The sequence below is a fragment of the Pongo pygmaeus genome, chromosome 18 (genome assembly GCF_028885625.2).
Source record: "Pongo pygmaeus isolate AG05252 chromosome 18, NHGRI_mPonPyg2-v2.0_pri, whole genome shotgun sequence".
Lineage (NCBI taxonomy): Eukaryota > Metazoa > Chordata > Mammalia > Primates > Hominidae > Pongo > Pongo pygmaeus.
The window spans coordinates 64726605-64739501 of NC_072391.2; the positions used below are offsets into that span (position 1 = coordinate 64726605).

At 42.1% G+C, this 12897-nt stretch overlaps 1 protein-coding gene across 4 annotated transcripts in view; it reads left to right on the plus strand.

The window, feature by feature from the left end:
- LRRC36 (leucine rich repeat containing 36) overlaps window positions 1-12897 on the plus strand; it is a 57763-nt gene that overhangs the window by 43975 nt on the left and 891 nt on the right. For 3 of the 4 annotated variants that reach the window (XM_054453921.1, XM_054453926.1, XM_054453925.1), the window contains 4 exons: window positions 3837-4002; window positions 5313-5458; window positions 7186-7309; window positions 10716-10830. In XM_054453921.1, the coding sequence (XP_054309896.1) occupies window positions 3837-4002; window positions 5313-5458; window positions 7186-7309; window positions 10716-10830 (551 nt within the window). The remainder of the gene's footprint in view (window positions 1-3836; window positions 4003-5312; window positions 5459-7185; window positions 7310-10715; window positions 10831-12897) is intronic. The other variant, XM_054453922.1, reaches the window with a different exon arrangement.

Genomic DNA, 12897 nt, shown 5'->3' on the forward strand with positions numbered 1-12897 from the left:
TTTCTCACTTATATCACAGGGAGAACTGTCCCTGATCTTCTGGCTGAAGATTGAAATCTGTAGCATCTGTGTTTACAGTCTCATCATATTTACACATTTGCTTCGGCCACACATGAAATAGTTCTTATAAAAGCATTGCTTCAGGCTGGGCACAGTGGTTCATGCCTGTAATCCCAGCACTTTGGGAGGCTGAGTGGGTGGATCACCTCAGGTCAGGAGTTCAAGACCAGCCAGGCCAACATGGCGAAACCCCATCTCTACTAAAAATACAAAAATTAGCTGGGTGTGGTGGCGCGCGCCTGTAGTGCCAGCTACTCTATTCGGGAGGCTGAGGCAGGAGACTCACTTCAACCCAGGAGGTGGAGGTTGCAGTAAGCCGAGATCACACCACTGCACTCCAGCCTGGGTGACAGAGTGACTCAGTTTCATAAAAAATAATAATAATAAGAGCATTGCTTTGCTTTTCTGTCTAGAAGTTAAAAGGATTTAAAATTTTTTTCCAATGTAGCAGCCAACAGAAGATGAATTAGATTATCCAAGGGATTTTTAGCTGAAAGTAGTTCAGAGAATGAATGAAAAATCAAGAACCATTCCCACATAAACAATATACATGTAATTCATTTTATAAAATATCCTAGTGGCTAGGCACGGTGGCTCACATCTGTAATCCCAGCGCTTTGGGAGGCCGAGGCGGGCGGATCACCTGAGGTCAGGAGCTGGAGACCAGCCTGAGCAACGTGGAGAAACCCCATTTCTACTAAAAATATAAAATTAGCCAGGCTTGGTGGTACATGCCTGTAATCCCAGCTACTTGGGAGGCTGAGGCAGGAGAATCACTTGAACCTGGAAGGCGGAGGTTGTGGTGAGCCGAGATCACGCCATTGCACTGCAGCGTAGGCAACAGAGTGAGACTCTGTCTCCAAAAAAATAAAATAAAATAAAATAAAATAAAATAAAATAAAATAAAATAAAATATCCTAGTATGATAGTGTCATACAATAAAACTTTTATCATTATCACTTCTTAACAAGTTTTGCTTCTGCCTTTGCATACATCCCTTGTGGAGAATGCCTTCTACTGTCCTCTCTTGTCTTTTTGAATGTTCATTTTTCTCCAGGTTCTACTTCCATCATGAGGAAGATCCATCCATGTGCTTAGAAGAACCCCAGCTCTTAGAGTCTTCTCTTCCCTTGTACCCAAGAAACTTTGCCATAGGAACCATTTGTCAATTAATCATTTACTGCCCTGTAAAGAAGCAGGAGATTTGGTCAAAAACAGCCATTTCTAGTTACTTATTTTTCAGTTGGAAATCTTACACATTGGGGTGGGTTTACAGGGTTTTTGTTTGTTTGTTTGGAGTGTTTTTTTGTTTTTGTTTTCTACTCTTAAAGACTTCCTATTCAGTTTTCAGAACTTTGGAAGTGGCTGTAATTTTTGTGCACCAAAGGGGGCAGTCTTGTAATGTTTTATTTAGTTTTTTGGCCTCTTTTCATTCTCAGTCCCCTATGCCTATTTTACCAGACAATAACACTAACTTGTGTTACTGTATTCAGAGTGAAGATCCAGCAACATTTAGCATATTTGGGATGTTATATTAATCAGACATGCTCTAGGAAATTTTTTAACCTCTATTTCATGTTATATTGTTAAAATCTGGCTAGTTGCTGTGGCTCACACCTGTAATCCCAACACTCTGGGAGGCCAAGGTGGAGGATCACTTGAAGCCAGGACTTTAAGATCATCCTGGGCAACATATGAGATCCTCTCTCTACAAAAAAATAAATAAATAAACAAACAAATAAATAAATGTTAAAATTTCAATATGCTTTTCTAGGCGATCCTAAAAACTCATTTTTTTCTGTTAGACATTATTTTTCTCTTTATGGAAAGCTTTAAAAGAGCCGCTTGAATATAAATAAAAAAGAAATATACTCTTTAATTTATGAAAGGTGTAAGTCAGAAAATTTCCAAAAAGAGTATTTTTTACATTTTTTTTTTAAAGCCAGGCATGGACCGGGTGCAGTGGCTCACACCTGTAATCCCAGCACTTTGGGAGGCGAGGCAGGCAGATCACCTGAAGTCAGGAGTTTGAGCCCATCCTGGCCAACATGGTGAAACCCCATCTCTACTAAAATTACAAAAAATTAGCTGGGTGTGGTGGCGCACGCCTGTAGTCCCAGCTACTCAGGAGGCTGAGGTAGGAGAATCACTTGATCCCGGGAGGCAGAGGTTGCGACGAGCCAAGATTGGGCCACTGCACTCCAGCCTGGGTGACAGAGCAAGACTCTGTCTCAAAAAAAAAAAAAACCAGGCATGGTGGCTCACGCCTGTAATCCCAGCACTTTGTGAGGCCGAGGCAGTCAGATCACTTAGACCAGGAATTTTTGACCAGCCTGGCCAACTTGGCAAAACGCTGTCTCCACTAAAAATACAAAAATTAGCTGGGCATGGTGGTGCACACCTATTATCCCAGCTACTTGGGTTGACTGAGTCATGAGAATTGCTTGAACCTGGGAGGCAGATGTTGCAGTGAACTAAGATCATGCGACTACAGTCCAGCCTGGGCAATAGAGCAAGACTCTATCTCAAAAAATAAATAAATAAACACATAAATAAAATATAGAATTAGCCAGGCACAGTGGTGCACACCTGTAGTTCCACCTATTCGAGAAGCTGGGGTAGGAGGATCGCTTGAGCCCAGGAGTTCAAGGCTACAGTGTGCCAATATCACACCATTGCACTCCAGCCTGGGTACAGAGCTGGACCCTGTCTTAAATAAAATATTATAGAATATTTATGTTTATTATATATTAATATATTAAATATAAGCTTACTTAGAGTTATAATTTTTTATATTACTCTCATTTATTTTATAAAATATAATACTATTTTTAAAATGTTCTGCAATTTAATCTTTCTATTATGTAACATATTGAACCATAGATGTAGGTGTCAAACAACAAATTTTTAATTTTCTTCTGAAAATTTCTACTATTATTTTGTGACATAGTCTTGCCCTGTCGCCCAGGCTTGAGAGCAGTGGCATGATCTTGGCTCATTGCAACCTCTGCCTCCCGGGTTTAAGCAATTCTCCTGCCTCAGCCTCCTGAGTAGCTGGGATTACAGGCTGCCCACCACCACGCCTGGCTAATTTTTGTGTTTTTAGTAGAGGTAGGATTTCGCCATGTTGGCCAGGCTGGTCTCGAGCTCCTGAGCTCAAGTGATCTGCCTGCCTCGGCCTCCCAAAATGCTGGGATTACAGGCATGAGCCACCGGGCCTGGCCTGAAAATATCTATTAAAAATTATAATACAAGATACTGTTACCTTTGAAATTATCCTGGAATATCTTATGTTTTTGTCTTAGACATAAATAATATTATGCTACTCAAATCCAAACTGAAAGATGAAATCATCTTTTTCACTTTTTAAAAAGTCTAGGCCAGGCACAATGGCTCACACCTGTAATCCCAACACTTTGGGAAGCCGAGGCGGGAGGATCACGAGGTCGGGAGTTTGAGACCAGCCTGGCCAATATGGTGAAACCCCATCTCTACTAAAAATACAAAACTTAGCCGGGTGTGGTGGCACACGCCTATCCCAGCTACTTGGGAGGCTGAGGCAGAAGAATCGCTTGAACCCGGGAGGCAGAGATTGCAGTGAGCCCAGATCGCACCACTGCACTCCAGCCTGGGTGACAGAGCGAGACTTCGTCTCCAAAAAAAAATTTAAAAAAAAAAAAAGTCTAAATGTCTAAATTCTTACTTCCCTTATTGTGTAAGAATGACAAATGGTTGGGTTTTTTGTTTGTTTGTTTTTGCTTTTTTTTTCTCTTGAGCCTCTCTCTAGTGACCTGGGTAGTTTGCACGGTTTGCCTGGAAACCACAGTCCCCCCATCTCTGCCAGAACCCCCCATGTGGCCACTGTCCTCAGACAGCTCCTGGAACTTGTGGATAAGCACTGGAATGGCTCCGGCTCCCTCCTCCTCAACAAGAAGTTTCTCGGTGAGTGAATGCATTCTCTGTCCCTGGACAGGAGCTGGACTTTTCCTCTGCTCTGTGTTCTGCTAAAAGCCACTTAGCCCGCTTCACTTGCAAGGAAAGTTGTTCTCATGATCACATCCTGAAACATCTCAGAAACATCATAGTTAACAAATCTGCATTTTTCTCATATTCTTCATTATTTTTTAAAAGCAGCACCTCTTCTAATTGTTTTATAATGATTGTTTTGTTCCTCCTGTGAATATTTGGTAGTCTTTGGTAATATATAGAGTAACCAGATATGTAAATTAGTGACTATATTAATTTTTTAAAAGATTTTGTGATCCTTGGGAAAGTGCCAATAATGAATACAACAGAAATTGGGTTTGATCATCAGAGTTTTGAGATGACTGTTAGAATGTTATGATTTGAAAAACTCAAATGAGTAAATGACCTGGACTCCCTTTAGGGGTTCGTTTTTTAGAAACATGGGAGAAAACAGTTTTGCAAATGTTGGCTTCATGCATTTATTTGTTGTTATTTTCTTTTTGATCCTTAACATGTTTGTTGGCTATTTAATAGAAGAATAATTAAGGAAATTTTGTTGGTGGTAAAAGTTTAAATATAAACTAGAAACTTGGCTGGATGCGGTGACTAACGCCTGTAATCCCAGCACTTTGGGAGGCCAAGGTGGGTGGATCATGAGGTCAGGAGTTCAACACCAGCCTGGCCAACATGGTGAAACCCCGTCCCTACTAAAAATACACAAATTAGCCAGGCGTGGTGGTGTGTGCCTGTAATCCCAGCCACTGGGGAGGCTGAGGCGGGAGAGCTGCTTAAACCCGGGAGGTGGAGTTTGCAGTGAGCTGAGATCACACCACAGCACTCCAGCATGGGCAACAGAGCAAGACTCCGTCTCGGAAAACAAACAAACGAAAAAAACAAAAAAACTAGAAACTTAAAAGTTGTTTGGGGTTAAAAAAACTTTTTAAAAAATGTCTAAAGGGACATACAGAAGAAGAAATCCTAACACAGTTATTTTCCTTCTCATGTTGACCTATTGCTCCCATTTTGTAGGAAATTATCCCCAGGGCCACTAATCAATGACTAAGGAATTATGCACTCACAAAGGGCTGCTGTTGTTTCTCCATAGAGGATGTAGGATATAATTTCTTGTCCTCTTAAAAACCCCTCTTTCTGCCACTTACTAAGTTCTGGTAAAAAGGAGATAATAGATTAGCCTATTTGATCCAGAGAGCTGGTAGTTACTGACTAGGAATGCTGTGCTTTAGCTTTTAAGATTGGCCTGTGTGCCCATCCTGAATTTTTGGCAGGTCCTGCCCGAGATTTGCTTCTGTCTTTGGTAGTCCCGGCTCCTTCTCAGCCGACGTGTTGCTCACATCCTGAAGACACGACAAAAGCCTTCTGCAGGAGGGAGCTTGAACTGAAGGAGGCTGCGCAGCTGGTCCCTAATGACATGGTATGCCCCTCTCATCTCCCTTTAGAAAAGGACAGAGCAGCAGGACTACAACATCTCTGTGCCTTAATGATCAGCATCACCACGAACACCTAACCAAAATATGGCAAAAGTCTGGGCACAGCAGGAATCCAAAACTTGCTAGGACAGGGACAACTTGGAAGTTCTGCAGGGATGACTCCCTCATCCTAACCCTAATCCAAAAATTCTAAAGAAAGACTTGAAATGAGAAGAAAGAAACAAAAATTCCAAAAAACTCTAGAGTGGAAATGTTTACGATAATGTTCTTGAAGGTTATGGTTTGATCCCAGCAAATGTATCTGGGATTGTCTTTCCTCCCTTCTAAGGGAGCTGAGAGCCCTGAACCAGGGGCTAGGGGCCATTCTAGAGCATCAGCCTGCTGGCTCTAGGAAAGGAAGAAGCAAATCATATCCCCATGCTTTGTTCCCTTTTCTCTTTTCTTTTATTTTCTTTTCATGAGGCAGAGTCTTGCTCTGTTACCCAGCCTCGAGTGCAGTGGCACGATCTCGGCTCACTGCAACCTCTGCCCCCTGGGTTCAAGCAATTCTCCCTGCCTCAGCCTCCCAAGTAGCTGAGATTACAGGTGCCCACCACCATGCCCAGCTAATTTTTGTATTTGTAGTAGAGACAGGGTTTCGCCATGTTGGCCGAGGTGGTCTCAAACTCCTGGCCTTAGGTGATCCACCCACCTTAGCCTCCCAAAGTGCTGGGATTACAGGCATGAGCCACTGCGCCCGGCCGCCTTTTTTCTTCTTCTTTTTTTTTTTTTTTTTTTGAGATGGAGTCTTGTTCTGTCGCCTAGGCTGAAGGGCAATGGTGCGATCTCGGCTCACTGAAAGCTCCACCTCCCGGGTTCAAGCGATTCTCCTGCCTCAGCCTCCCAAGTTGCTAGGACTACAGGCACATGCCACCATGCCCAGCTAATTTTTGTATTTTTAGTAGAGACAGGCTTTCACCATGTTGGCCAGGATGGTCTCGATCTGTTGACTTCGTGATCCGCCTGCCTCAGCCTCCCAAAGTGCTGAGATAACAGGCCTGAGCCACTGCACCCGGCCTCAGCCGCCTTTTCTTAACATTAGAGGATTTTCAGACACCAAGTTCAGTTCTAGAAACTTTAGATAGATCACTAAGAATGCTGGCCATTTGTCAAAATGACAAATGTTTGTTCTGCAAGAGTAGCAGATAACTCATAAGAAAGATTGCTAATCCATGTAATAAATTTGTTTACTGCATTTGAGCTGTATTTACCAATGAATTAAAATTCTAGTGAGAAAGAGATGCTGACTTCCAATCAGTTTATCACTAAATAGAGGAAAAGATCTTTCAGTTCTCTAAACACACCTTAGCATGTCAGATTCTTTTTTTTTTTTTTTTTTTTGAGACGGATTCTCACTCTGTCGCCCAGGCTGGAGTGCAATGGTGCTATCTCAGCTCACTGCAACCTCCGCCTCCCAGGTTCAAGCAATTCTCCTGTCTCAGCCTCCCAAGTAGCTGGGGTTATGGGTGAACACCACCATGCCTGGCTAATTTTTTGTATTTTAGTAGAGATGGGGTTTCACCGTGTTGCCCAGGCTGGTCTCGAACTCCTGAGCTCAGGCAAACCACCCGCCTCAGCCTCCCAAAGTGCTAGGATTACAGGCGTGAGCCACCGCACCCAGCCTAGAATGTCAGATTCTTAATGTATTTGTATTTTGTTTTCTAATCTAAAGGAAAGTTTGAAGCAAAAACTGGTCAGAGTGCTGGAGGAAAACCTCATTTTGTCAGAAAAAATTCAACAGTTGGAGGAAGGTGCTGCCATCTCAATTGTGAGTGGGCAACAGTCACATACTTATGGTAAGTTGAGGAAAACCATGATATATGGGGCCTCTCAAGATAACTGTTTGTTTATAGATGACCCATTTAGTAACCTTCATCATGCTAGCTCACGTGGCTGCCTTTGGCCTACTTGGTCATCAGTTTTCCTGGCAGTTAACAGAAACAATCATCTTGCCTCAGAGAATTGTAATGCAGGTGGCTTGAGTTACCAGATGAAGCTCTTGTCAGTGGAAAGCATGTACCAATGTTGTTACTATTGCCATTAATTTTGAGAATGACACATGCTTTTGTGATTATAACACCAAGAACATGTTCTTTATACAAAGTTTGGAAAATACAAGGAAAATATAACCCCATGATCCAGCAATAACTTCATTAGTGTTTCTGGTATATTTTCTTCTACCTTACCTCTCTGTATATTTTTAACTCCAAATTTAAAATTGTGGCTGGGCAGGTGCAGTGGCTCACACCTGCAATCCCAGCACTTTCGGAGGACAAAGCGGGAGGATTGACTGAGTCCAGGAGTTTGAGACCAGTCTGGGAAACATAGTGAGAACCCATCTCTACAAAAAAATAAGAAATTAGCCAGGCATAGTGGTGTGCACCTATAGAGCCAAAGAGGCTGAGGCAGAAGGATCACTTGAGCCCAGCAGTTCAAGGTTAGAGTAAGCCTTGATCATGCCACTGCAATCCAGCCTGGGTGAAAGAGAGACCCTGTCTCAAGAAAAATAATAATAAAAATAGGCCGGGTGCAGTGGCTCATTCCTGTAATCCCAGCACTTTGGGAGGCCAATGTGGGAGGATCACTTGAGCTCAGGAGTTCAAGACCAGCCTGGCCAACATGGTGAAACCCTGTCTCTACTAAAAATACAAAAATTAGCTGGGCATGGTGGCAAGTCCCTGTAATCCCAGCTACTCGAGAGGCTGAGGTAGCAGAATTGCTTGAACCCAGGAGGCAGAGGTTGCAGTGAGCTGAGCACTCCAGCCTGGGCAACAGAGCAAGACTCCCTCTCAAAAAATAATAATAATAAAACTGTGTCCTGGTTTTAAAAAATAATTTACATATAATTAGATGCACACATTTTAAGTTTGATCTCAATCAAAATGCAGAACATTTCTAGAAAGTTTCTTCATACCTTTGTGTAGTCAGTTTCCCCTACTCTTGACCTCAAGTAATCACAGACCTGATTTCTACATCCTAATGTTATTAATTTCATAGTATAGGCATTTCTACAATATCACAAGAATATACCATAGTTATCTATTTAGTCCTCTATATAGTTGTTTTCATAATGGTTATATAATATTTAGAATAAAATGATTTTGAATTATTTCTAAACATTCAAAAGAAAGACCTGAAGTGAAGGAAAAGACCCTAGAATCAAATGCTTTTCTGAGATTAACCTTCTTCCCTTTTGATGGAGCTGAGAGTCCTAATAGTTAATATTTATACTATTATAAATAATGCTGCTGTTAATGTCTATGTACAGAAATCTTTGTGTACATTTCAGACTATTTTCCTAAGAGACAGTCCTAGAAGTAGAATTAGTGACTCAAAGGATGAGATATTTTTGAGGCTTTTGTTACATAAATCACTCCCAAGAAAGTTGTTTCAGTTTACACCCACCTCAGCAGTGTACTTGAATGCCCCTTTCACTCCCCTCTGCCAACACTGGGCATTTTTTCAAAATTTGCCATTGTGATAAGTGAAAATTAATATCCTATTTAAGTCTTGATTGTACTACTTTATTATCAGCATAGTTTAGGCCAGTATGTTAGATAAAGTTTGCCCTTGACAGACTAGCTTAGCACCCCTAAGCAAATTATGGGTACATGGATTTATACGAGGAACTTGATTTCAAAGTTCTGATGTGGAAGCAGTGAATTTCCATTGTTAAATCTCAGCACTAAATAAATAAATAATTCTCAGCATTATCTGATACTCACAGGCCCGAATAATTAAGATATCAGTCTCCACTTACCTACTTTGAAATTAAAAGTAGGTATTTGAGCACTAGATACTTACTTTCATTCAGCCAGGAGGCCCAGTATAGTATTTTGGCTTACTGGTGATAAACAAGCTTTTGCAGCCTTGTTTTCCACCTTCTAGAACCCTCCTACTCAAGATGTGATCCACATTAGTATCACCTGGGAGCTTGCTAAACAAGTGGGGCCTCACCTCAGACCTACTGCATTAAAATCTATTTTTAGCAAGATCCCCAGGTTATTTGTAAGCATATTAAAGTTTAAGGCTGGGCACGGTGGCTCACACCTGTAATCCCAACACTTTGGGAGGCTGAGGTGGGTGGATCACCTGAGGTCAGGAGTTTGAGACCAGCCTGGCAAACATGGTGAAACCTCGTCTCTACTAAAAATACAAAAATTAGCAGGGCGTGGTGGTACGCACCTATAATCCCAGTTACTCAGGAGGCTGAAGCAGGAGAATTGCTTGAACCCAGGAGGTGGAGGTTGCAGTGAGCTGAGATCACGCCATTGCACTTCAGCCTGGGCAACAAGAGCGAAACTCTGCCTCAGAAAAAAAAAAAAAGTTTAAGTATAGAAGATTGGCATCATTACAACCGGAGTTCCTATTCTTTTACCTCCTTCTTATTGCAGGTAATGGTAGTATATTGGGGAAGCTAGGTATAAATGTCTTAGCCACAAATTCAGTTTCTACAAGTATTAATTGAGTTATTACTATGTGCCTGACACCATTCTAGATGTTTTCACATACTATGTAGGGAGTGAAGGATGTACAAAACAAACTAAAATGGAGAATACGGTGTGAGACCCAATATCTATTGACTGCCTATGCTAAGTGAGGGTAGGTGTCTCGTTGAATCCTCATAACAGTGCTAAGGGGCAGGGTTATTAGCTCTAATGAAAGTCAGAAAAATGAACCAACACGTGCAATTTTTTTTTTTGAGGCGGAGTCTCACTCTGTTGCCCAGGCTGGAGTGCAGTGGCATAATCTCTGCTCACTGCTACCTCCATCCCATCTCCTGGGTTCAAGCGATTTGCTGCCTCAGCCTCTCGAGCAGCTGGAATTACAGGTGCCCGCCACCACACCCGGCTAATTTTCGTATTTTTAGTAGAGACGGGGTTTCACCATCTTGGCCAGGCTGGTCCTGAACTCCTGACCTCGTGATCCACCCGCCTCGGCCTCCCAAAGTGCTGGGATTACAGGCGTTAGCCACCGTGGCCAGCCCACGTGCAATATTAAGTGGCTGAATTTTAACTCAGATCTGTTGCCAAACCCTGTATTCTTGCCACCATATCTCCTATCTCCAAGTAAGGAAATGGAGTGTGAAGTTGGGTGCCATGGGGCCCCCAGTTCTCAAGATGTCCATCTGAATACTTATATTTTGCTCAAAGACTAGCACCTTGGAATCCTTTTCATCCCTGGCTACTGTGCCCTTTGTAGATGATCTTCTGCACAAAAACCAACAGCTGACCATGCAGGTGGCTTACCTGAACCAGGAGCTTGCCCAGCTGAAAAAGCTGGAGGAGACAGTTGCCGTTCTCCATGAAAGTCAGAGGTAGGAGAGGGTCTATCTAGCTTGCTTCTAGAAGCAGATATTTACTCCTTTTATCTCCTTTGTTTTGCTTGGAAAGTTAATATCTATGCACTTTGCAAGTGAACTCCATTCTGTGTGTAAACCTCCTGTATCTGGCCAGTTAGCTCAGGGATTATAAAAATTACTGCTTCCCAGGACACATCAGGGACTAATCATCTTTGTTGGCATTGGTGGGTTGCAACACCTCGATAATTAGCTTCTCACTGGATCTGATGAGACCTTTGTTTGGGTCAGCTAACTTTTTGGGGAGGTCAGTACATACCCCTAAAATCGGCCATTTGGCTCCTCTGGAAAGTGCCTGCTATTGGTCACGGAAGACATCAAGAGCACTTCGCAGGGAGTGATAGAGAAAGAACCCAAAGTGCGTTGTTTCCTTCAGAGGAGCTCAACAGCATCAGTCCTTAAAGAACAGCACCCCTGGCTGGGTGCAGTGGCTCACGCCTATAATCCCAACACTTTGGGAGGCCGAGGCAGGTGGATCACGAGGTCAAGAGATCGAGACCATCCTGGCCAACATGGTGAAACTCCGTCTCTACTAAAAATACAAAAATTAGCTGGGAGCTTGCTAAACAAGTGGGGCCTCACCTCAGACCTACTGCATTAAAATCTATTTTTAGCAAGATCCCCAGGTGATTTGTAAGCATATTAAAGTTTAAGGCACGTGCCTGTAGTCCCAGCTACTAGGGAGACTGAGACAGGAGGATCACTTGATCTTGGGGGGCGGAGGTAGCAGCAAGCCGAGATCGCACCATTGCACTCCAGCCTGTTGACAGAGCGAGACTCCGTCTCAAAAAAAAAAAAAAAAGCATCTCCAGGATACAGGCAAGGCAAAAAAAATCAGAAGAGACTTCAAGACTATGGCTACATTTACAGAAGCCCTTGAGATTTTGGCTTGCGATAATACACATTTATGAGGACTTTCACTGCAGTTTAAATATAAGCACTCCATCCCCAAACCTTCAGCCTCCTACGTCACTTCCTGATTTTCATTTGGTTAGCTTTATATTCAGAGGATTAGACCCAGAACCATTCTGGATTTGTCTGAAAACCTTTTCATTATAATTATTTCAAACATTACAAAAGTAAAGAGAATAGCATAATACGGTTCTCAAACTTGGGTATGCCTCCAAATTAACTCGAAGGACGTGTTGAAATGCAGATTGCTGGGCCTCATCCCACAATTTCTGAGTCAGCATGTCTGGGTTGGGAACTGAACATCTGCATTTCTAATTAGCTTCTGGGTGATGCTATTGCTACTGGTCTGGGGACCACACTTTGAAAACATTAGGATATATTGCTTTGGTGACGTACAGTCAAAATACTCTCTTTTAAATTAACCAGAAATAACCCTTCTGAAACCATACAGATTCATTTGTTTTATTTTGCCCTTGATTCTTAGGAAATTTTTTAAATAATTTTGATTTAATCTTGTTTTCATAATTATGTAAGACATTTACACAGTCCCAATGTCAACTCTATAAAATAAGATAAATCCAGAAAAATCCAGCTTCCTTTCCTGTCTTTGCTGTCCTTTCCTTCCCTCCCACTATCCTTCTATTGTAAGTGTGGGTGTATATTTGTATTCCCCAATTATTACATAAGAAGACACAGTGTTGCTTTAACATTTCATCTTGAAAATCCATTCATAGTGGTGTATAGAGTAGTTCTCATTCCTTTTTCTAGCTGCATAGTGCTCGGTTGTGTGGATGATATACCACTTATTTAATTAGTCCTCTATTGATGGACATTTAGTTTAACATATTTTGCCATTAAAAATAGTGCTATAATGAATAGTATCGTGCATACATTTTTTTCTTTTTGCCAGTGTGTGGATGGCTTTTAACATTAGATGGTAATACAGACCAGGTGCAGTGGCTCGAGCCTGTAATCCACACTTTGGGAGGCCGAGACAGGTGGATCACTTGAGGTCAGGAGTTTAAGACCAACCTGACCAACCTGGTGAAACCTTGTCTCTACTAAAAATACAAAATTAGCTGGGTGTGGTGGTGCACACCTGTAATCCCAGCT